Here is a 24,238-nt window from a genome sequence, read left to right on the forward strand (position 1 = left end):
ACCAGGCAACTATACAGCAAAATAAAACAATTACATCAGCCCACGGTGCCCCCACAATGGCAGAACATTATCAAAGAGGCCTCCTGAATGCTATTAATCTTAAATAGTAAGATGTTCCTTGATCTCTGAATTTACTACAGTAAAAATCTGAAATTAAAACCTGTGGTCAGTTCTTGTGGCTATGTTATGTTTAAACATGTATTTACACTTAATGGGTATGTTATGTAGAATTAAGTTTGAAACCTGTGGTTAATTCTAGAGAAAGGTGATTAACAGGATACTGCTTAAGAATACATACACAGTGTTACGGGCTAATGTTTGTGGTCTCCCCTGCCCACTCCCAAATTCATATGTTGAAATGCTAACCTCCTCTAATTAGGACGTGGGAGGGGGCTCTGTAGGTAATTAGGTCATGAATAGGATTAGTGTCCTTATAAAAGAGACCCCAGAGAGCTCCCTTGCCTCTCCTGCCACCTGAAGACACGGCAAAAAGACGCCCATGTGTGAATGACAAATTGGGCCCTCACCAGACACCAGGTCTGTTGGCCTGGACATTCCAGACCCCAGAACTGTAAAAAGTAAATGCCTGTTGTTTAAACCCCTCAGTCCATGGTACTTTTGTTATAGCAGTCTGGATGGATGAAGACAATCCCCTTTTCTAACAACGTATTGACAAAAATCAGATTTGACATTTATCATTTGGATTACAAACTCTTCCAGCTTCTCTGCTCCAGGTTGAAGCACAGTGAGTCAGCAGTTATGGTTCCAGACTTTTGCTATGACAATCTTTGGCGATGTTTCATGATTTCTTCTCGTCTGGGATTCATCTGTGAACGTGCTGACCCAGAACCCTGTGCACTCAGGCGTATTCCTCTACCCACAACTGCCAGCTCTACCTTCCAGGTAAAATGAGCAGTGTTCAGGGAAGAGGGACGGCGTAATGAGTTCACGGAGATCCGCGATGTCTTGTTTACTGGCATGCTGCGCTTGAGCAAAGAGCATAATAGCCACACTTTTGTTCTCATCATGTTGCTTTCTCCCTGCAGAGTGACCTCAGCATCCACTAAGCACTCTCCCCACTCTGCCATCTACCTAATGGGACCACATAACAAAGGACAGGTCTTGAGCAAGACTTCGAGTGCTTTAAAGGGCATCAGCGTTGCATGGCTCACTTTCATTTCATAAATTGAAAAGTATAAAAAAAAGTATCAGGATTATACTTAAAAAAGAAAGAAAGAAAAAAAAAAGGCATTCTCTGTTATAAGGACAAATGACTTATCTGCCAGACTGGCGCATGCCCTCTGCCCTCTGCTGCCCCTTGGCCCACGATCTCCCCGCCTGCTCACCAGACCGGTGCAGACTCCAATGGCAAACACCATCATCCACTTGACTGCCTCATACTTGCGACCTTTCTGTTCACAAAGGAAAAGAATGACTCAGGATTATGATGGCAGCAAGGAGGGACTACATCTCGGCCAACCAGTGTCAGACTAAATTCCACATGGACAGCAAGCACAGAGATGATGTCTGGTGTGACAGGTAAGCTTTACAATGCAAGAATGAAGGAGGCGAAGGGCCAGGCCAGGTGCACTGACAGTGGACATGCTGGCTGGCAGGCTGAAGGACTAAGGAACTAATAGATTTAATTTAGTTAATAGACAGTATTAATAGATATCCCATGAAAAGGATTAAGAGTCCAAAGGTTAAAAGGAAAATCACTAAAGTATTTAGAACAAAAAAGAGGCTGTCCAAAAGAGACACAGATGTACAGAAAAGTCTTTTGGACGGTGTGGGAAAAGGTAAGGGTGGGATGATTTGAGAGAATAGCATTGAAATATGTACATTATCACATGTGAAACAGATCGCCAGTCCAGGTTTGATGCATGAGACAGAGTGCTCAAGGGTGGGATGGGGGCGGGGCGGGTGGTTCAGGATAGGGAACACATGTACACCCATGGCTGATTCATGTCAATGTATGGCAAAAACCACTACAATACTGTAATTAGTCTCCAATTAAAATAAATAAATTAAAAAAAGAAAAAGAGGCTGTCATAAAACCTACTTGGTCCCAAAAGATCAATAAGGAACTCACCTTATTATCCATAGTCTCCAAAACTTCCAGATAAGGGTCATTGATACAGCGATCATAATCCAAACTCTGAAAGAGGGATGTGTGAATAAAGAAAAAGTCATAAGCAGATAGGAAGAATTACCATAACCTGGAAAGGATAAACCTTCCAGTTCCCACCACTCAAAGCACTGATGGTCAGAGCTGCACCCAGGAGGGGATTATTAGAAACACAGACTCTTGGACCCCCTCAGGTCCTTCTTAATCAAAATCACTTACATGGACGTTTCAGCAGCACCCCTGTAGGTGAATACTTTATGCTTTAAAAAGTTTTAAACTACATATTTTTAAGTGCCCTGTTTCTGCCAAACACTAAAAGACCTCATGCCCTCACTGGTGCTAACCCAACTTACTCCATTAACGAACAAATGCTTCCATTAACCAGAAACAAATTAATTTAGCAAGTCTAATTTTAAGTATCTTCTGCAGTTAGCATCTGTGAAAAAGGTGAGTCACAACACAAACGTGGAGACTGTTTTAAAAAACAACTTCCAGTTTATGTTAGAAGAGGCACAGATCCAGCCTGGCTCCTAAAACAGTTCCTTAAACTTCACAGAACACAGCAGTTCTGCAAACGATCTGCAGGTGTGCCAGGGGCATTTCTGAGGAACAATTCAAAGGAAGTGATTTTATTTCTACATCATGCACAAGCAGCAACAGTCTGGCACCAAAGGAAAACAGTCTGCTGTGTGCTCTCTCCCCGTAACCTGTTGCTACCTACACATGAGCTAGTGAACAAATTTGGACACTGGCCCAGTGGCCACACTCCCACACAGGAGTTCAGAGTCAGCCGCTAAACCAACGCAGGTGTGACGTGTGACAGTTCATTCCATTTCTGTGACTACCCAAAGTCCAAATTCCTTTTCCAAAAGGGTCCTGGAGTAGCAGCAGGTGACTGATCAAATCAACTGTTACGCACCCAGTATGGAAGACTATGTAGTCATAGGGCTTCCCAGGTGTTACTAGTGGTAAAGAACCTGCCTGCCAATACAGGGGACGTAAGAGACTCGGGTTGGGAAGATTCCCTGCAGGAGGGCATGGCAACCCACTTCAGTGTTCTTGCCTGGAGAATCCCATGGACAGAGGAGCCTGGCAGGCTACAGTCCACAGGGTTGCACAGAGTTGGACACGACTGAAGTGACTTAGCATGCACACATTCATGTAGCCATTAAAAGAATTTGGACAGGTTTTCAAGGGCAGATGTGGCCAATGGGCAAAGATTAAGTAAAAAAGGCAAGATGCAAAATAAATAAAGGCAGATGCAGATTAAATGGTGTAATAGCATCCTATTTTGATTAAACAAAGATTTGTATGTCAGCATACAATAAAAAACATTTGGGAAAACCGTTCACAATGGTTAACTCTGAGGTGGTAATTTCAATAGCCACTCACATCTGGATATTACTTAAAATTCTCCAGGCAAATATGGTGAACATTTTTTTATATTAGAAACAAAACTGTCTGCCTGATTACAAAACGAAAAAAACACAATCAGGAAAAAAATCAACCAGTAAACAATATTTCTGCTGGGAAACTAGACCCATCAGTGAATGATTAAACATATGTTTATCTAGTGATAATATATATATACATAAATACTTTACATATACACACACATACACACACACGCACACACACATACGGTAAACCCTTGAACAACAAAGAGGTTAGGGGAAGCAACTTTCCACACAGGTAAAAATCCACATTTTGCTATTTCTCTCTCAAAAATGAAGAACTTGATAAATGGCTCAACCAAGGACAAGAAGCTGAAATAATGCGGATAGAATCAGGACTCAACCCTAGTTCTTTAGATTCCACACATTGTGATCTCTAATGGAACACAAATTTTTTCCCACACTTAAAGATGTGTAAAATGAAAATACAGTATTTATTGGAAAAAAACACAAAACCTTGCATATAAGTAGAACTGAGCACTTTAAACTCATGTTGTTCAAGGGTTAACTGTATGTCCACGCACATATACATATATGTGTGTATGTATATACACATGTTTTAATCAATTAAGGACATCACATTCTAGGAACAAATGGGAAAAAATTAACATGTTGAAAAATATGATATCCTTCATGCCCAACATGTATAAAAATCACTAGCAATTATTTGCTTGATGGTTCTAATAACACTTAGGTTCCATAAACACTGAAAAGGTTTGCAGACGTCCACAACAGGCAAAGGTATAGCTACAGAAAGTAGATTAGTGCTTGCCTATGGTCAGGGGCAAGAAGAGTGGACAGTGACTGCTAACAGATGCATGTTTTCTCTCTGGGTGATGAAAATATTCGGAAATTGATTTGATGATAGTTGTACAACTCTGCGAATATACTAAAAACCACTGCATGTACAATTTAAATGAGTAAATTGTACAGAATGTGAATTATAGCTCAATAAGGCTATTAAAAGGGACATTTAGAAAGAACTGTAATACAAGAACACCAAACTTTTTTTTTTAAGTTTTGAAAATTTGACACTTGGTAAACATGTACCCATGAACTGTACGATCTGTTATTAAAATCAGATAATTCCTTCTCCTTTGCCATGACTAATTTTCTTTTATTTCTGCTGTATATGTTACTCTTTGGTTTGGGAAACTAACAACTTCTTTAAAATAAAATTCTTTAAAAATAAAACTTGTATAGGTAGGCTGCAGGGTTGATGTCCAAGGTTACGAGCAAACATGGCATCCGGCTATAGGGCGCAAATGGGGACAAAGGTGTAGCCCAAATTCACTCAGGAAGGCATCTTAGGGCTCACACAAAGAGCACCTTCGGTGGGCCTTTAGCAGGGGTACTGGCGTTGAAATGACTCAGAGAGGGGAGGCCTGTTATTCTAAGTCCTCAGCTCTGAGGGGGAGCCTTTCTCTACCTCAAAAGGGCACTATAGGTTCTGTGACATGCAGAAAAACAATACTCCTTGGGAATGGTCTCATCTCACAAACAGGAAATTGATACTATTCAAACCATCTATAATGAGAATGTATGTCAAAATGGGGATTCTAACATCTTGTAAGACCCCCAACTCATTAAAGAAAAAGTCAAGTACGTACAATGAACTCTTACTAAGGCAGGAACTGTGTGTGTCAGTCACTTGGTTGTGTCCAACTCTTTGCTACCCCATGGACTGTAGCCTGCCAGGCTCCTCTATCCATGGAATTCTCCAGGCCAAGAACACCAGGGTGGGTAGCCATTCCCTTCTCCAGGGGATCTTCCCAACCCAGGGATTGAACCCAGGTCTCCTGCACTGCAGGTGAATTCTTTACCAGCTGAGCTACCAGGGAAGCCCACTAAGGCAGGAAGGAGCACATTTTAGAAAGATCTTCAGCAGAACGGTTTTCTAGTTGATCCCTCATAAATAAAATCTGAGCTGGCTTTTCTGAGTCAATGCCTAACTAAACTTGCTCTTACAGCAGATGCTCTCAAGAAGATGGTTAATTGAGAAATATTAATGACTCACATGGAAGAATATTAACCCATAAAATTTACACAAATATGCATATCAGGTGAGAGTAAATACATTACTGATGAGTCCAACTTAGCAAAAAGAGTGAAGGGACAGAAGATCAATGGAGGAGACATGCAGTGTTGAGATCCCAGGAGGAGGATAAAGGCTGGGACAGCATCGGTTGTAACCATCAGAATGATATCACCAGGTTCAAGGGGGAATGGCAAGGTGACAGCACGAAATGGATCATCATACTAATTCTTGCAAATCTTCCTACTGTGTACAAGCAAACACGTATTTAAGAGTTATGGGACTTCCTTGATGGTCCAGGGACTAAGACTCCATGCTCCCAAAGCAGGGGGCCCAGGTTCCATCCCTGGTCAGGGAACTAGACCCCACATGCTGCAACTAAGAGTCTGCACGCCTTGACAAAGATTCAAGGTCCCGCTTGCTGCAACTAAGACCTGGCGCAGCCAAATAAATAAAATAAATTATTTTTAAGAAGAAATATGAGACAATACATCACTGGATATAGTGCCTTTTGATTGATTAAAAGCACTCACATCAGAGTAACACATTATACCACTGCGGTACAGTTGGCAAATTTTAGATTCTTAAAATTATTTTGTTGAGTCAATTGCAAGGGGGAAAAAAAAAAGATGAAACAACAAAACAAAGATAAAGGTGGAATCTACTTCATCTCAAACCTATTTGACTTAAAAGATGTATCAAACAAGTGCAACATTAGGACCTTACTTGGAACCCAATTCAAACAAACTATGAAAAAGTACTTACGACTTTATAAGTACTTATATAAATACTTTATAAGTATTTATAAGACAACTGGAAAACCCAAACACTGGTTGTTTGATATCAAGGACTTATTGTGAATTTCTTAGGTGTGAAAATGGCACTGGCTTATGATAGGGAAAAAAGTGTCCTTATCCACTAGAGACTTGAACTGAATTATTTATGGGTGAAATGATATGATGTATAGACTTTCCTTCAAGATAATATGGGAACGGGGAAGCGGATGGGTGCACACACGAAACAAGGTTAGGCGTGACTGAACGATGCTGTCTGATGAGTACAGGGGGTTTTCAGTGTACTATTCTGCCCATTTTGTCTACATTTATGATCTGTAGCTTCTCATGGAACTTAGAAGAAAAAAGTTCCATGAGAAGCTACAAATCGTAATAGATACACTAAATTCTACAGCAAGAGTAGATAAAATATTAGAAAGAAAATTAGTCTGGGTATGTTATTGCTCTGGAATACTGAATTTTTTAAGTACGTGGTATTTTTTTTTAAGTCATTAAGTATAGACACGATTAATCTCACTTTGGGAATTAGTTCTAAGAAAGCAATTAAACAAGAAAGGACGGTCACCACCACGCAATTCATAACATAGAAAAGTCAGATAAAAAACATTATCTTATTTCATAGACAATGAAATACTATTTCCCCGTTTAAAAATGAATTACAGAAAAGTATCTATTGATAAACAAAAATCTGTTATAAACTGGGAGGGAAAACCATGTTAAAATAGTTTATCTAGTAGAATTTCATTTTGTTATTTAAAAGAAGGCATGGAAAAGGACGTTTAGTAAAATGAATAGTCATCTTTTCATGAACAGGATTGTAGATTTTTCCCTAGCTTCTTTTTGCAAATCATATGAAAATCCTCTATCACAACCATGGCTTGTTTTTGCCGTTTCAAAAGTCATAGTAATGTCACTATAAGCTGACTAAATAATAAAAGGTATACTCTAGCAGCACTGGCCTTAGTGCTCCCCACCACACAAAACACACACACACACTCTGTCTCTGAGTCCCGTGCATGAAGTCAGGAACTATAACCAAGAACTGACATTTCCAAGAGAAGCTGCTTGGGCAGGAAACAATCATCTGAAAACTCAGTTCTCTTGGAAGAAAAAAGCAAGGCTTCCTGGCTCACACCTGTTTACAAGCAAATGCTCTCAGTGACTTTGACTCTGGGTCTCTACAAGTTACAAAAGCAAACAGTCTAATGGCAAACACATGCTCTAACCAGGTTAAGGTGCAATAGATTGATGAAAGCCTGGAGACACACTCAGACCCTGTTTTGAGGCTAAAATGAGAAAAACTTAAACAGCCCCTTCTAACAAAGAACTTCTCTCTTACCTACTCACTCCCTGGAAGAGAAGGTCATAGAGCATCTCTGGTTGGAATCCTAATGCTTTTGCTTTAGTCTGAAGTGAGCTGGTCACTCACTTCTTCTGTTACCCAAGACAGCATCTAAGAATCTTACCTCATAGTCTTTCCTTGGAAGGATCTCATCCTCCTCCTCCTGTGTTTCTCCAAGGATGGTCTAGAAAAACAAATACAGAGAAGGGAGACCCTTTCAATGTTTTTAAAAGTGGAAAGAGGCAGAGATATTTACTGAAATCAGATAAGAATTTCTAAATCCTCTGTAGCCATTATAATCAAATGGGAACACCTAAAACAAACAAAAAAACCATTTTGGGATGGGGGTGATGCGGTGAGGGTATACAGTCATCAGCTGAGCTCTTCACTCCTACCATACATTCTTCAAATCACCACTCATCTTCAGGACACTTCAAAGATGTCACCCGCCAGCTTAAGAGGGAAAGAATTCAGGTTCCTTCTGACAACATGTAGAGTCTCACATCAGGAGAGACTTGTCAACTCTGAGGATACAACTCAAGTTTTCCCAGGGTGCTTTGCAGAGGGAAGCTGGATTATCAGTGACCCAGAAAGGGTGAAGGATACAGTGACAGAGCGCTGGAAAAACTAAGCCAGCGGCATGATATGCAAAGTCCAGTGAAGGGATTCATTCTGAAAATGTTCATTTCATTCAAAACTCCTTTTAGGTGGAAACTAAAAAATTAATATGGATGAGATTGACTAGAGCTGGCCTAGATCTTCCCTCAGATTCCAGGGAGGGCTTATGAGAAAAGACCCCAGACTTGGGCACGTGAAGCCGGGCAGATGCTTCGAGAGCCCAGGGTGCGGAGCCCAGGCCCCACCCGCAGCCACCTGCGGGCCTAGCTCGACCCGGCCCCACCCCCGGCAACGCCTCTCGCAGTCCCTTAGCAACCGCTCCCTTCTCAGCCCGACTCCACCCGCTCCTTACCAGCTCCTCCGGGGTGCGGGTCTCACGGTCACCGCAGCAGCAGCACCACCTGCAGCAGCAGCACAGGGACCCTCTGCATCCCGCCATCTTCCTCCTTTACTGCCACTCTGGACCCCTCTGCCCACCTCCCTCCCACCCAGGGATCCGCGCCTCACGTGACTGGTCCCGGGAGTGTCACGTGGCCCTCTCGAGCTTGAGGATGGAGACGGGGAGTGGCTGCAGACGGGTGGGGCGAGGGGTCGCGTCACATGATGGCGGAGGGCCGGCTTCCAGCGAGACTTCTGGGCGCGGCCATGTTGGGGGCGGGGCTTCCGGGGGGTCCGCGAGGGCGGTTTCCGTCCTCTGCTCCCGCCTCCCTTAGCAACCTGACACCCGCGCCTGGCCTCCTCCCGAGCCCCGCCCCCTCCGCCGGAGCCTCATTAGCCGCCACGCCGCTGCGGAGGCCGCGAGCTCTGAGTCATCAGTGACCAGAGGGTGAGTGACGGTGAGGCGTCCGTCGCCCGCAGGGGAGACCCGGCCTTGGAGGCCACCCACCCGAGGGGGGGCTCTTGCGGGGGCCGCGGGGAACGGTGGAGGCTGGCCAGCCCCCTCTGCACGCGCGCCCTCGGTGAGACTAATATAGCCCCCACCGACTGCCCTGCGACTCCCCCAACCCTGGAGCAGAGACTCAGTTTCGGCCCCCAACCTGGACGGAAGGACTTCAGGGCTGAGGCGGCCTTGAGGTGTGGTGGTGACCCCATGCCCTGGGACCGGACTTGGGCCTAGGTTTCCGCCCTCGCCCGTGACCCAGTGACGCGGTGATTCTGTTCGCAGCGCGCCAGAGCGGCTGAACACCTTGAGAAGAGCCGAGGGCCGCTGGCACTGCTGTCCCCGACGCCCACTGCATCGGGCTACACACAAGTGCCCACCCGGGCCCCTCTAAGTGTGGTGGACTCCGGTATTTCCCCACTGTTCGGGGTGCCTGGCACCGGTTAAGTAAGTGCTCATCAAATGGCAAAGGGGCTTCCCAGGTGGCTGAGTGGTAAAGGATCCGCCTGCCAGTGCAGGAGAGGAGGAGACACCGGTGTGATCCTTGGGTCCAGAAGATCCCCTAGGGAAGGAAAGGACAACCCAAATCCAGTATTTTTACCTGGGAAATCCCATGGACACGGGAGTCTGGCAGGCTACATGGAGTCACAAAGAGTTGTACACACTGAGTGACTGAGCACGCACATCCATTGGTGGAGGGTTGTTTTGAGAACGGTGTGACCTGGCCTGTTGGTGCCCAGTGAGTGCCAGTTGTTATTACCAGATGCCAGGCATTGGGATACCATAGGTAGAATACTTGGCCCTGGTCTCAGGGAACTGGGAAGAGGGGAGATAAACATGTGAATCCACAGCTGCAACAGGGTTCTTTGGGGTCCTAGCTTAAAATGAAAAGTGGTAGCACGTGAAAAAATGCTGAAACGAGTAGTGCCTGGTCAGAGCTAGGAAGTCTTCATGAACAAAGGAAAGAGCAGTTAGTTTGTAGGTGGTTCAACCTCTTCCCGGCTCCTGTTTTGGTCCAGCAGATGATTAACGATGCACTCGCTCGTTTTCTGAGGAGAGGCCAGAGTGTGATCTTGACACACTCCCCTTTCTTACTCTTTGTGTTCATCCCTTTCAGAGAAACTAGAGCTTTAGGTCAGAATCAAAACGGACGTCCCTCAGGATGGATAGCACAGTCTGGAGTCAACTGCTTGACCCTGGATGTACCAAGGACACTTGTGTATGTTTTAGGGTAGAGGAGCATTGGATCTCATCAGTTTCTCATGAGTCTGGGACCCCAAACTAGTTAAGAACATGGGCTTGGCAGCAGGCCAACACATGATCTTGGCCTGGTTGTTCCTCTAATGTTCTGAGTTGCCACACACTGGATACTCTTGCGGTGTATGAGTAGTGTGTCCCATGTTTCCCACCAAACTGCCCCGCAGCCCCGTGCCCTCTGTCAGCCTGGCCTGCCTGTGGTTGCCGTGGTTCAGGGCTTCAGCTGTGATGGCTGTGCAGTTTCTTGAACTGACTTCACTGATGTGTGTAAGGACAACAGCTTGGAAGGCATGCACAGACTGGACAGTCTTTGTTCCAAGTTAGACATAAATCCATGCCCTTACAGAGCTTGGATCTGGCTACTTTTGGAACCCAGCCAATTTCAACCTCTAACTCATGACATGGTCTTGTCAGAGAAGCACAAACTTGGGAGAAATCTGGCAGCTTTGTCAAGCCCTTAAGCCCTTCCATCCTGCATGCACACAAACTGTTCCCAGTCCCAGGAGATGTTTCCAGGGCCGAACTGTTCTTCTTGGCGAGTGCTCCAGTTGTCCCGAACATCTGTTGACCTCATCTCCACCCAAACGCTGCGGTCTGCAGCCCCACATCCCCCTCCTCCTATCCATCTTCAAGGCTTAGTGCCTCAGCCCTCCCTCTCGCCTGGAATCCTGCGCCCGCCCCCTCGCGCTGGCCCCAGCCACAGCTTTAAGCTCTTCCTTTGTCATGGCTCCGCCCAGTCAGGCACACCCGCTGAGGAAGTTTCCTCGTTTCTCAGGAACTCAGAGGTCCGGGGTCTGAGTTTACCCCGGTGGAGATGGACCGTCCAAAACCCAAGGTCTTCCCAGTGGGGCACTGCTGCCCCTCCCTGGGAATGAGAGCCTTGGAGGCTGGCAGCGGAAGGCTCTCAGTGCCGCCCTCCATCAGGTAGCGGTCACGGAGGACCCAGGGGCTGAGGAGCATGTGCCGGGTGGGGGCTGACGTCCCTGGAGTCAGGCAGCAGCGGAGGGCCAAGCTTGGAGCGAGGCAGCGCAGACAGTCCTTACTGCAGAGTCGCTGGGTGGGGGCCTTGTCACCCAGACCTTCACCAGCCTTCTTCCTGCGTGAAAATGCAGCATCTCTCACCTGACCCTGCCATGCTGGGGCTCGGCCACCTGCCCTGCAGTCTCACGCCCCCTGCCCTCGCCCCGTGCAGCAGGATCTCGGCCATGGTGAACGAACCCAGAGGGAACGGCGGCCCTGGCCCCCGCTGGGAGGGCAGCAGCAGCGGCAGCGAGAGCTCCAAGGACAGTTCAAGGTGCTCCACGCCGGGGTTGGACCCCGAGCGATGTGAGAGACTCCGGGAGAAGATGAAGCGGAGGATGGACTCTGGTGACAAGTGGTTCTCCCTAGAGTTCTTCCCTCCCCGAACTGCCCAGGGTGCTGTCAATCTCATCTCCAGGTGAGTTGGTGTAAGATAAGGAGTACAGACTGGGGAGTGGAGGCAAGGTGAATAGGTGAACTGTGCCCTGCGGCTGCGCTGCACTTTGATCCAGCAGAAAAAAGGTAGCTCCAAGGGGTGGAAAGAAACCAAGCCAGGAGAGATGCTTTGATACGCAACTTGCCACTTTCTGGTCTGTAAAAGTCTCTCCAGGTACGTGGAATTTTTATTCACAGTCTTCCATGAGTTAAAAATGTTCATTCTCCCAGACAACATTTTTTGATGGAGTTTGTGGCTAGATCATGAGTAGAGTTTAGAAAGTTAAAAAACAGTGGCTTGGAGAACATTTTTAGCAAGTTTGGATTATGCCCTTGAAATCGAGAAATGCCAACTGGATTACATTAGCGCTTTATGAATCGCAGTTCTTTTTTTAAAGTTTATGCTTTGTATTGCTTGCACTTATGTGTCGTTCCCATGGTTGTGAAATTTGAAGGCACAAAAATGTGCAAATGCACCATAGCTTATAATGGTTTTCTTTGGTGGTTCAGATGATAGAGAATCTGCCTGCAATGCAGGTGATCCGGGTTCAATCCTGGGGTCAGGAAGATCCCCTGGAGAAGGGAATGGCTACCCACTCAAGTATTCTTGCCTAGAGAATTCCATGGACAGAGGAGCCTGGCAGGCTACAGTTCATGGGGTCACAAAGAGCTGGACACAACTGAGCGACTAACACTTTCACTTTTTCACAGCTTATAACACAGCATCCATGTGGCTCTTGATACTAGTCCTGGTAATGTGGCTGTGCTCTGCAGGACTCTTGGCTGCTGCCAGGACTGGGCAGTGGTGGGAGGCTGGGGGATGGCAGAGGCAGGTAGCATGGAAGAAACTCGTGTCTGCTGACCCTCTTTTTCCCTGGAACAAGGCCTTGCTTGCCACTCTGAGGAGTGCTCTGAACCCTTATCCATCAAAATGTCTTAATTCACCCGAGATGGTAAATATCCAAGCACTTTGAAAAGTCCAAAGTGCCGCTCTCACAGAAGATGGCTTTATTGTTGTTATCTTTGCAATAAGAGTAATCATAATAGCAGCACACCGATTGCTTGTTCACTGCGTACCCAGTACTGTTCTTGAGTCGTGGAGCCATCTGTCATGATATCCTCAGAATGTTAATAAAAAGTAGGCACTGTCCCCTGCCACATTGTAGAAATGAGAAAACTGAGGCGCAGAGAGTTTAAGTAATTCTCCCAGGATTGCACAGTTGGTGAGTAGCAGAGCCAGGATGTGAATGCAGGTCAGTCTGATGCCAACCTGCAGGTGAGGCTTCTCTAAGTCCAAGACCCCATGGGAAGGTGGTCACGGGCGGTGCACCTCCAGGAGCCCCTCCTCAGAAAGAAATTCCCTACAGGTTTGACCGGATGGGAGCGGGTGGCCCCCTCTTTGTAGACGTGACCTGGCACCCAGCTGGGGATCCTGGCTCCGACAAGGAGACCTCGTCCATGGTGATTGCCAGCACCGCCGTGAACTACTGCGGCCTGGAGACCATCCTGCACATGACCTGCTGCCATCAGAGCCGGGAGGAGATCACAGGCCACCTGCACAAAGCCAAGCAGCTGGGCCTGAAGAACATCCTTGCGCTGAGGGGAGGTGTGGAGCCAGCGGCCTGCTCTCTGGGGTCTTGCTTTCTGGAGGACCTCTTCTGTTTCTGCAGTGGTCCTTCACTTTTCTCCAGGTCCCATCCCTGCCAGTAGCATTAGTAGGTGGTGTGGGTCAAGAGGACCATGGGCAACACACAGATGGAGCCACTTTTTGACCTTTTGACCTCTCAGTAGGAATTCAGTCAGGACCACAGCCGGTGCCTGATAACCCGCTGTTGTGATGTACACCACTGAATCGATCCCTTCCTGCTCCTGGCTTTTGACCCAGTCACAGAGTTCGGCTCTGACTTATGTCCCAGGAGTGAGAGTAGCTGGTTATGCCTCTGGCCCGGGCTGTCATTGGGGCACACAGGTGTGGGAAGCAGCAGTCTGCTGGGTGGGCCCTTGTGGCCTCATGCTCCCTATCCCCAAAGACCATGTCTCACCCAAGATGAGTGGAAGCTTCTCCCAGGAGGCAACGGTTCCCAGGGAGTGGGAGAGCGAACAGCGGGCTTGGGCGAGGTGGCTGGACACACCTAGGTGTGAGCAGGTGGGAGGATCTCATATGCTCCGGGCTGAATGCAGAGCAGCAGCTGTTTCTGCCAGCTGCTGCCCGCATCTGTGTCTGGCAACTGTTTGCTGGCTTGGCTGCTGTTGTCCTTCCCACTGTTACCAAGTGCTACAGTGGAAAGTGCAGACACCAACTTCAGCAATAGGAAGGCTCTGCCTTCGAGATTCTCTTGGCCCTGGGTGTGGGCGTGGGGAGAAGGAACAGAGAGGTTCCTGGAGGTGGGGTGAGACCCAGCACTGTGACCTCCAACCCTGCAGACCCCATAGGTGACCAGTGGGAAGAGGAGGAAGGAGGCTTCAACTATGCTACGGACTTGGTGAAGCACATCCGAAACGAGTTTGGTGACTACTTTGACGTCTGTGTGGCAGGTGAGGGGCTGGGGCATCCCAGTGGGTGGGGCCTGAGAGAAGAAGGAAGGAGAGGCACAGGTGAGGACCCCGAAGGTTCGCTGCACCACGGGGGCCTGCCTGCACTGTGGGGGGAGGCCTGTGCTGTGATGGAATGGAGTGATGGAGGTGTAGAGGTGCTTGGACAGACCACGTCTTCTGCCTTTTCCTCCTCCTCTCATACACCACACTCCTGGGAGTGTCACAATCCCCTAATTTTTTTTTCCAGTTTTACTTTTAAAAAACATGTATTGATTTTTGGCTGTGCTGGGTCTTCGCGGCTTCACGGGGGCTTTTTCTAGTCACGGTGAGTGGTGCCTGCTGTCTAGTGGTGCTCAGGCTTCTCACTACAGTGGCTTCTCTTGTGGAGCTTGGGCTCCAGCACACGTGGGCTCCATAGCTGCAGCTCACAGGCTTAGTTGCCCCACAGCATGTGGGATCTTCCCAGACCAGGAACTGAACCTGTGTCCCCTGCGTTGGCAGGCAGATTCTTACCCACTGGACCACCAGGGAAGTCCTCCATCCGTTTTTAAAAATGTAACATCGCTCAGATGTTTTGATACAGAGCAGATTTTCTTTTCATTTTGAATTTGAAAGTACTATACAACTGAATACAATGGAATGAAAAGTTCCAAAACTGAACTTGATTCTCTGTTCATGTAGCACAAGCCATTGTCCTATGGCCAGGGCTCCTCTGTCCTTATATCTGAGACCACCGTTGCGACCCCCTTCCTCTCCCCTTCTTCTTCAACTCCTGGTGGCCCAAATCTAACTACTCAGACTTCCAAGGAAGATACGTATGTGTTCTTGACCTGATGAGAAAAAGATGTTATGTTTTCATGTGAAAGGGAAAAGGGCCACATTATTTTTAACTGTATTAGGGAGGTTTGAACAGTTTCAAAGTGAGGTTTTATTTGCTCAAGGTGAACATGAATCAGAACCAAGGATTTTCCCCCACCTTGTATCCCTTCATACTGTAAAGTTTTGTTCTTCTTCCTTTTCTTGGTATTAGCCTGTTCCCTAGCTCTATTCCTCCTCAAACAAAAGTAATTAAGTAATTAAGATTCCGAGGGCAGGGACTATCAGAATAAGGTCAGGAAATGGCATCAGACCTCACTAAGCCCTGGAATCCCCAGCCCTCCCTCATCCTCGCTGGGGCCACAGAGCCCCATCTCTGCCTTCCACTGCTCCATGCTTCATCCAGTAGATCTGATAGGTACACTTTCCCTGTCTCTGATACGTATGGGACACACGTGACCCACTGCTTGCTCCTGAGTGTAGCCAAGACGGACCTACAGGCCTCAGTGATAAATCCAGATCTCAGGAGAGAGAACTCTAGTCTCAAGTCTAGTTTCTTTAGCTACAGCCGGGAGGTGAGGTTCACCTACTAGAAAGAGGGCGTAGCCTTCCCTCTTGCCCACACTCTTGTCTGGGCCTTAAGCTTCTCGAATAGGGGCTTAGATATGATGAGGCAGTGTGTGCCAGACACACTGGACGTCCAGGGATTCATTTGGTGCATCGTCTTTGCATGATGATTTTTTTCAGATATTTTGTAGAAAATTCTATCAGTCTTATTAAAATGAACCCCCAGGTATGTTATGGAGTGGAACATCGGAGTGATCTGAACTTTAAAAAGTAAGCCATGTGACTTCAAGGAAATGACTTCTTGTGAGGGCTTTGGGCTGTGTCCCCAGGCCCCCAGTGTACGGGCCCACGGTTCTCAGTGTTCAGAATAGGCAGTTGAGGTAGATGAGTGTGGGAGGCCCTGATGAGGAATTGGGAATTCAAGTGTCCTTGCTCACGGGGCCACGAGACAGTGGTTGATTGGGGAATGTGCCCACGTGTGGTGGGCATTGGATGGTCACAAGTAGAAACCAGCAGAGCTGTGAGCGTACAGTTGCCGAGTGGTTTGGTGCCTTGCTCATGGTGAAGTGGATGAGAACGCGGACGGGTGGATTAGGAAGCACCCAGCTGGCCACCATAGAATAAGAATGTAGCGAAACCCAAACGTCAGCAACTGCTGGATCTCTTGGGTGCTGTTGAGGTTTTCTAGAGTTTCGGCTGTTAAAACCCTCTGTTTCTGAAATTCCTGCTGGAAAAATAGCCTTGTTATTGAAAAGTGTAACAGTCTGGTGTTTAATCCTCCCACCCCCTTATCCCTGAAACAGTAGTTCTTCTATCCATTTTTGATGACTCGGGCTTTTTTAAGAGTGAAACTGCCTGGTCACAGCAAAGCAGCCTGGCTGCCCAACAGCCTGGGTTCAGGCCTGTCACTTCCTTAGGGTTTTGCCCTGGCCTCAGGCTGAGGAAGCCCGTGCTCTGCTTGTAGTTCATTAGGTCCTCTGGTCTTTCAGTGCAGGCAGAGCCACTAGTGAGTTTAGTCCTTTAGGGAAATGGGGTGGGGTGGGGTGGGGTAAGGTACACCGTTCCTGAATCTAGATGTGCCTTGGGGAGGTCTGGCCCTGCCTGCCAGACATCCCTGCCATCGCAGCATTGGACATGTGTTCCCCTCGCCCGCTGGCCCTGCCCCCCGCGCCCCGCGTTTTCACACCCTGGGAGTTTGTTCTTTTGTGGGGCTGCTCTTTCCACTGTCAGGCAGCTCTCTGAAACTGATTCTAGTTCTGCCATCAAAAGCAGCACAGGATATGGCGAATAAGGAACTAAGGTTATTCTGTTTTCCTGGTGACAGACCTGTGGGCATTTAGGAATAATTACAATGTTCTCTCCATTCTTTTCTTCAAGCAGAACCTCTCCGCTCTCTTCACTTCTTCCTTGTGTAACGTGGTTCTGACTGTAACGTCTGGAACCACTGAGTGATTTTGATGTGAAATTAAAAGCACTGTTTTCATCCGGTACCTAGAGTCAAGCCCAGCCTCCCAAGCTGCCCAGCCACTGTGAATATAGCATTTTCTCTTTCCTGTGGCCACCAAATCCAGGTCAGCTTGGCCTGACTGTGCACGGACCATGAAGCAGGATAGTGTGGGAATTTGAGGGCAGTCCACCCCCACTCTTGGAGGGGAGCGGTGCTGACTCTAAGCCAGCTCTCACCAAGAGTCACCTTCGGGGAGAGGGGCCCATCTGAGCAGCTCAGTCATCACCACTTCAGCCTGTCCGTGCTGAGAGGCTAGAAGGTATGGGTCCGGAGCTGTCCACTGCCGGCTCTCTGGTTTCTTCATCACTCACCTTGAGCAGGTGGAGCCAGCCTCTTTCTACTGTATCCCTGTTGGCAGGTTACCCCAAAGGCCACCCTGAAGGAGAGAGCTTTGAAGCCGATCTGAAGCACCTGAAGGAGAAGGTGGCTGCGGGAGCTGACTTCATCATCACCCAGCTATTCTTTGAGGCTGACACGTTCTTCCGCTTTGTGAAGGCTTGCTCCGAGATAGGCATTACCTGCCCCATCCTCCCTGGCATCTTCCCTATTCAGGTGAGGGTCCCAGGAGGGCTAATGGACTCCCACCACTGTCCCTGCTCATCCTAGCACTTCCCCCTTAGCCAGGGCTCTGGGGTGAAGTGCCAGGTTCAGGCTCAAGTTCTTTCTGATGCTCATTAGATTTTCATTAAACGGATGCTCAATCTTTGCAAAATGCTATCTTGCCAGCCACTACACACCGTGATGTCTTCTCAAATAGCAGTAGTACCTGTTGGAGAGGCTTGCTGATAAGTGTCACTAAAAGGGGTTATTACTCTCATTATAAATTTTGGTTAATGGTTTCCAAACTTCACTGTCACCAGAATCATTTAATGAGCTTTTTCAAAGGATAGATTTCCAGACCCCGTGCCTTGAAGTTCCGGTTCAGTAGATCTGAGGTGGGGCCTGGGAATCTGTCCATTATTTCTTAAATGTGGTGGGCGATTCTGGTGATTGGTGAGGCTTGGGAACCACTGGCTTAAATGACCACCGTGCTATCAATAGATCCATCTAGGGGCCAAAGGGCTGCCTCAGGCCTGTGGCTGAGATGCTATGAAGTATGAAAGTGTTAGTTATGTCTGATCTTTGTGACCCCATGAACTGTAGCCCGTCTAGCACCTCTGTCCATGGCATTCTCCAGGCATGAATACTGGAGTGGGTTGCCATTCCTTTCTCCAGGGGATCTTCCCAACCCCGGGATCATATCCGGGTCTCCCTCGTTGCAGGCAGATTCTTTACCACCAGAGCCACCAGGGAAGCCCAAGGGATATTGTGGGCAGCTGCTCTAATCTGCAGAGTAGAAAAAGCTGCAGTAGGCAAGGTTGCTTGTGGTTTATGGCCTGACTGTCCTGGGTCTCTCTGTGTCGCATTACAGAGGCCAGGAGACCCAGTGGGGGTATGGGTATGTGGGGTGAGAGATGAGCCAGGAGATGGCACCTGCAGCCCCCCATATCTTGGGCAGGGCTACCACTCCCTCCGGCAGCTGGTGAAGCTATCCAAATTGGAGGTGCCGCAGCAGATCAAGGATGTGATTGAGCCCATCAAAGACAATGACGCTGCCATCCGCAACTATGGCATCGAGCAGGCTGTGAGCCTGTGCCAGGAGCTGCTGGCCAGTGGCTTGGTGCCAGGCCTCCACTTCTACACCCTCAACCGCGAGGTGGCCACCATCGAGGTGCTGAAGCGCCTGGGGCTTTGGATCGAGGACCCCAGGTGAGGCCAGAGGCCCTGAATTCAGGCTTGGGAGCTACAGAGGAGAGTCGGGTGGGTCAGGAAGTCAGAAGTCCCAGAAAGTGTGCACCCTAGCTGTGCCAGCTGCTATGGGGCACAGAGGGTTGTGTAGTGTCCAGTGTCTTAGAGCTCCAGTCTCAGCCAGAACTGCCTGTCCAGCTTGATGTTTGAGTTCAATGGAAGAACCTGGGCTCAGTGCTGCCTCCCTCCCTCCCTCTGTCCAGTCCTTGACCCTTTCTGTCTCCATTCTCACCCAGGCGTCCCCTGCCCTGGGCCCTCAGTGCCCACCCCAAGCGCCGGGTGGAGGATGTCCGGCCCATCTTCTGGGCCTCAAGACCAAAGAGTTACATTTACCGCACGCAGGAGTGGGACGAATTCCCCAACGGCCGCTGGTGAGTGGGGTTCTGTTTACCTGGAAGGAATCTGAGTGTGGAGGAGCCCTTCGGACAATTCACAGGAATGCATCACCCCAGGGGCAGGTGGAGGCCATTGTCCGCCTGGAGCCCAAGGTCAGGAGTTCGACTTGACCTAGGGCACCTCCTCCACCAGGGGCAATTCCTCCTCTCCGGCCTTTGGGGAGCTGAAGGACTACTACCTCTTCTACCTAAAGAGCAAGTCCCCGAAGGAAGAGCTGCTGAAGATGTGGGGGGAGGAGCTGACCAGTGAGGAAAGTGTCTTCCAAGTCTTTGCCCACTACCTCTCGGGAGAGCCCAACCAGAACGGCTACAAAGTGAGTGCAGCTGGGGTGGGATCCCCAGGTACTGCCCCTCGTCCCGTGGGCCAGATGCCCTACCCTGAGTCTTGTCACCATGTCTGGATGTGGCACCTCGGCCAAGGGAGGAGGTGAGTCAGGGGATCCCCATGTGGGGTGCCCGGAAGGGGCTTACAGAGGCAGAGACAGGCTAGGTCTCTGATGGGGACTGTAACAGGGAGGGACCCAGGGTGCCAGGTTGGGTTGTTGCCCCAGCTGGGCTCACCCTCCTTAGGTGACTTGCCTGCCCTGGAATGATGAGCCCCTGGCGGCCGAGACCAGCCTGATGAAGGAGGAGCTGCTGAGAGTGAACCGGCGGGGCATCCTCACCATCAACTCCCAGCCCAACATCAACGGGAAGCCGTCCTCTGACCCCATCGTGGGCTGGGGCCCCAGTGGGGGCTATGTCTTCCAGAAGGTGTGGCAGGGACCCACAGAGCTACCCACCCCTTGACCTGCATGCAGGGGTTCTCCAGGGCTGTGGACAGAGTGGCCTTCCTCTCGGGAACTTTTTATTCTGAGCAGCAGTGAATCAAAGTGGACAGGAGCTCAGGCTTACAGTCGGACAGACCTGGGTAGAATGGTCACTTGGCCGCTCTGAGCCTCAGCCTTCCCTTCTGTAAAATGGGGATATGCCAGGTGTTCTGGGAATGAAACACAACAAAGCACGTAAAGTGCTTAGCACGTGGGACACGTCCCCTAACTGGGAGCTGTTATTACTGTTCCTTGTGGATCCCTTTCTCCAGGGGCTGCTAGAGTCAAAATTACATTCTACACTAAAGCCTGAAGGCTCAGGGGTTAGACAGGCTTGCGTTTGAATACCAGCTCTGCTGTGTACAGTCAGTGCAGACAAGTTCCTTAACTTCCCTGAACCTAAGTTTCCTCATCTGTAAAATGGAGCTAACAGCCCCCACCTTGCAGTTGTATGAGTACTACAGCAAGTGAATTTAGATAAACCCAGCTTCGGAGTTCCCGGGTGTCCAGTGATTAAGACTCCACACTTCCAGTGCAGGTGGATGGGTGAGATCCCTCAATCAGGGACCTAAGATCCCACATGCCGTATGGTGCGGCCAAAATTTAAACAAATAAACCCAGCTTAATTCCTCATGGCCAGGTAGTGCTGGAAAAGCCCTCCACCCAGCAGACAAGGGATTGGGTGTGTCAGGCCTCTCTCGCCAATCTGGGCTCCCTGTACAGCTTCTGAAATGGTTTCTCTGTGGACACTTTCTCCACTGGATGGAAGGGTGCCAGATGGCCCTCAGAGCCGTCGAGACCAAGAAACTGCACATACCTGCTCCCCTCCCTGTCATTCATGTATTTGCTAACTCCAGCTAGTGGCCACTGTTCATCCCGACACCTTAAGTGTCCTGCCACACGTGTCCTCATGAGTGCCTCCCCAACACGGTCAGTAGGACAAGTGTCCAGCGTTTCAGAGCACAGAGCTCGCTCAGCAGTGCCCATGGAAGGTGTCCAGCGAGGCCTGCAGGTTACGTGACAGTGCCTGTCTCCCTCCCGCAGGCCTACTTAGAGTTCTTCACTTCCCGAGAGACGGTGGAGGCACTTCTGCAGGTGCTGAAGAAGTATGAGCTCCGGGTGAATTACCACATCGTGGATGTGAAGGTAGGCCAGCCCTGGGTCAAAGGGTGTCTGACAGGGCCAGAGCACCAGGGCCAAGGGCACCACATTTACTCTGCCATTCAGCAATCACAGAGCACCTGACTGGGCCAGGCATTATGCCAAGTGGATTAGCAGACAGAGCCAGGCCTCACTCTCCCAGAGCTCCCAGCCTAGTGAGGAGGCCATCAGTGGATAATTATGAATGGGTGCAAGCGGCTGCACTTTGTAACAGTGAACTTCAGCAGAGGAAGCTAGAGATGCAGGAGGGATGTCTAACTTGAGAGGTCAGAGGAGGCGATGGGAGGGATCTTGTGTAACCTGAATCTTTAAGGATGAGGAGTAAAGGGCAATCCAGAGAAAGGGCCGAGGGTGTGCAAAGGCCTCACTACTGAATGGGGTCAGAGGGAGGCTGAAGTGTTAGCCAGGCCCAGGTCCTTAGGGGTCTCAATTGTCCTGCTTGGCATTTGAGGGTTCCCTTATAGGCAAGAGGTAGCCTTGGCCCTGTGTTTGATTGGGGGCAGGTCCCAGTGGACAGCTGTGTGAATAACAGGGCTGGGCAGACAAGAGTCCCCAGGCCTGGTGATCTAAGTAGCAAAGAGAGGCCTGGTCAGACGAAACATCAGAGGAAGTGAGCAGACCACTGAAAGAAGAGCTGATTGGCGCTTCGGGCGGAGGGCAGAAAAGGCCAGGATGACTTCTGACTTTCAGGCTTGTGGCTGGTCACAGAGCTGCAGAGCTGGGGGGTGGAGAGGGGAACAGGGCTGCGCGCTCCAGGTGAGAGGACTGCAGCTGTCTGCACCCCAAGTCTTCTCCTGCCCACCTCCCCCAGGGTGAAAACATCACCAACGCCCCCGAGCTGCAGCCCAACGCAGTCACCTGGGGCATCTTCCCTGGCCGAGAGATCATCCAGCCCACAGTGGTGGACCCGGTCAGCTTCATGTTCTGGAAGGTAAGGGGGCCAGGAGCAGGCCTGCCCTGCCCACCTCCAGAGCCTTGGGCGGGCGGTGTTGCCAGGTCCTGGGTAGGTGGCTGGAGGCCGCACCCCCGGGGCTGGCAGCACCCTGACTCTGACTCACGGTGTATTACCTCCTGCCTGGGGAGGGGGGTGGTACTGGCAGTGGGCTATGCTGAGTTCTTGGAATATGTCCTGTTGGGCAGCAGCAGAAGCCCTTGGGTTGCTGAGCATGGAGCCCCAGCGTAGAGGCAGCTCTGTTAACCTGGCTGTTGTGTCTGTGTATCTCTGTCTGTCTGTATGTGGGACTGTGTGTACCTGTGTGCCTGCGTCTCTGTGTGTGTTTCTGTATGTGCGACTGTGTGTACCTGTGCTTTCCTGTATGTTTGCCTGCGTCTCCGTGTGTCTGTCTCTGTGTGCGACCGTGCGTCCCTGTGCCTCTCTGTGCGTGTGTGCCTGTGACTCCGTGTGTGTCTGTGTGTGTGCCTGTGTGCTCGCATGTGCACACGTGCAGGATGAGGCCTTCGCTCTGTGGATTGAGCAGTGGGGCAAGCTGTATGAGGAGGAGTCCCCCTCCCGCATGATCATCCAGTACATCCACGACAACTACTTCCTGGTCAACCTGGTGGACAACGAGTTTCCGCTGGACAACTGCCTGTGGCAGGTGGTGGAAGACACATTTGAGCTTCTCAGCAGGCCCCCCCAAGACGAGAGGGAGACAGAGGCGCTGTGACCCTGCACCCTGACAACTTTAGCTTGAGGCCACTGTGTCCCGCCTTCCTCATCTCCATCCTGGCTCTCTGGGAGACCCCTATTCATTTCTCCCCAGCCCTGGCCTCCACCCTCTGATACAATGATGGCAGCTAGACTGGTGTGAGGGTCCCAGGCTCTGGCTGGACTTGAGTCCACCCCACATGGGAACCTGGTGTTCCAGCTCAGCTGAGAGTCTGTGCTCTGGTGGGGAGCAGCCCCTTCCACAAGGACCCCATGGGCAGAACGCCGTCCACCCCGAGAAGGGCTGTTGCTAATGGAGCCCCTTGGGGCCAGCCTGGGACTGCCAGTGACCTCGCTCCTGGGGCGCCAGGAGAACAGGCAAAGTGAACACTGCAGCAGGCCCTGTGGGACTGCAGAGGAGACAAGGTCATAGCGTCTCATCCTTCCACCTCCCAGGCATTGGCAGCCGGGTGCCACCCATTTGGGAATGAAGAGGCAGCCACTGCCCTGCCTGCCAACTGCCCCGTCAGGCAGCGGCCCCTGGACGGACCTTGAATTGAAACCTAATGGTTTTGGCCTCCTTTTAGCAGAGAGCTCAACTGGGTTTCTCCCCTTTCTACAGTGCTGCTGTTTGAAAGACTTATCCCCATGACTCGAGAAACTGCCCAAGGGTTAAAGGTGTTTGAACCCTTGTACCCTTGGCCTTCCCATTTCTCCCCTGGCCCTGAAGGGTGAAAGGATACCCTGCCTGTTACCATCAAGGGTGAAGATGAGGTTGGCCGAGCCTGACTGACTTCTTCAGCTGGCTTATTTTTCAGGCAGAACCCCCTCCTCCTGCCAGCTGCTTCCTCCCCTCGGAGCACCCTGTCTAGGAAGCTGTCTGCCTGGCACTGCTCCCCACTGCCCAGGGGCTGTGAGTTGACACAAGCACACAGGCTGGTCCCTGTCCCAGTCCCTCTTGTGAGTCTTCACCAGCTCAGGGGCAGGAGAGGGGGCGAGTGTCCACAGGGCAGCCTGATGGCAGGGGAAATGGATCCCAGGGGCTGGCC

The 24,238-nt window shown here is 49.9% G+C and overlaps 2 protein-coding genes across 14 annotated transcripts in view; one reads left to right on the forward strand and one right to left on the reverse strand.

Annotated features, from left to right (window-relative positions):
- The window catches only part of CLCN6 (chloride voltage-gated channel 6), a 33,230-nt gene extending 24,318 nt beyond the window's left edge, over nt 1-8,912 (reverse strand). For 3 of the 5 annotated variants that reach the window (XR_001044011.5, XM_004013715.6, XM_060396108.1), the window contains exons 1-4: nt 8,724-8,824; nt 7,878-7,937; nt 2,093-2,158; nt 1,347-1,412 (exon numbers count right to left, since the gene is read on the reverse strand). Coding sequence is in view for 4 of the 5 variants with exons in the window: in XM_004013715.6 (XP_004013764.1) it covers nt 1,347-1,412; nt 2,093-2,158; nt 7,878-7,937; nt 8,724-8,810 (279 nt within the window). In the remaining variant the exon portion in view is untranslated. Of the gene's footprint in view, nt 1-1,346; nt 1,413-2,092; nt 2,159-7,877; nt 7,938-8,148; nt 8,280-8,723; nt 8,825-8,878 lie in introns of those variants that run through there. The other 2 variants (XM_060396109.1, XM_042257241.2) reach the window with 2 other exon arrangements.
- A 229-nt stretch (nt 8,913-9,141) lies between these two features.
- On the forward strand, nt 9,142-23,978 carry MTHFR (methylenetetrahydrofolate reductase). 9 transcript variants are annotated; one of them, XM_042257244.1, is made up of 14 exons: nt 9,142-9,197; nt 9,537-9,698; nt 10,369-11,432; nt 11,701-11,946; nt 13,331-13,569; nt 14,388-14,498; nt 17,747-17,940; nt 18,887-19,137; nt 19,413-19,547; nt 19,705-19,885; nt 20,142-20,324; nt 21,425-21,526; nt 22,353-22,472; nt 22,990-23,978. In XM_042257244.1, exons 3-14 carry the CDS (start codon nt 11,323-11,325, stop codon nt 23,206-23,208), a joined length of 2,091 nt encoding a protein of 696 aa, XP_042113178.1. In that variant the 5' UTR covers nt 9,142-9,197; nt 9,537-9,698; nt 10,369-11,322; the 3' UTR covers nt 23,209-23,978. The 9 variants fall into 9 exon arrangements, with proteins under 9 accessions (XP_042113178.1, XP_042113180.1, XP_060252096.1 ...); XM_042257246.1 differs by having other exon boundaries at nt 11,704-11,946; XM_060396113.1 differs by having other exon boundaries at nt 9,142-9,445; nt 22,353-23,978.
- Nucleotides 23,979-24,238: the final 260 nt, after the last annotated feature.

The sequence above is a fragment of the Ovis aries genome, chromosome 12, assembly GCF_016772045.2.
Source record: "Ovis aries strain OAR_USU_Benz2616 breed Rambouillet chromosome 12, ARS-UI_Ramb_v3.0, whole genome shotgun sequence".
Lineage (NCBI taxonomy): Eukaryota > Metazoa > Chordata > Mammalia > Artiodactyla > Bovidae > Ovis > Ovis aries.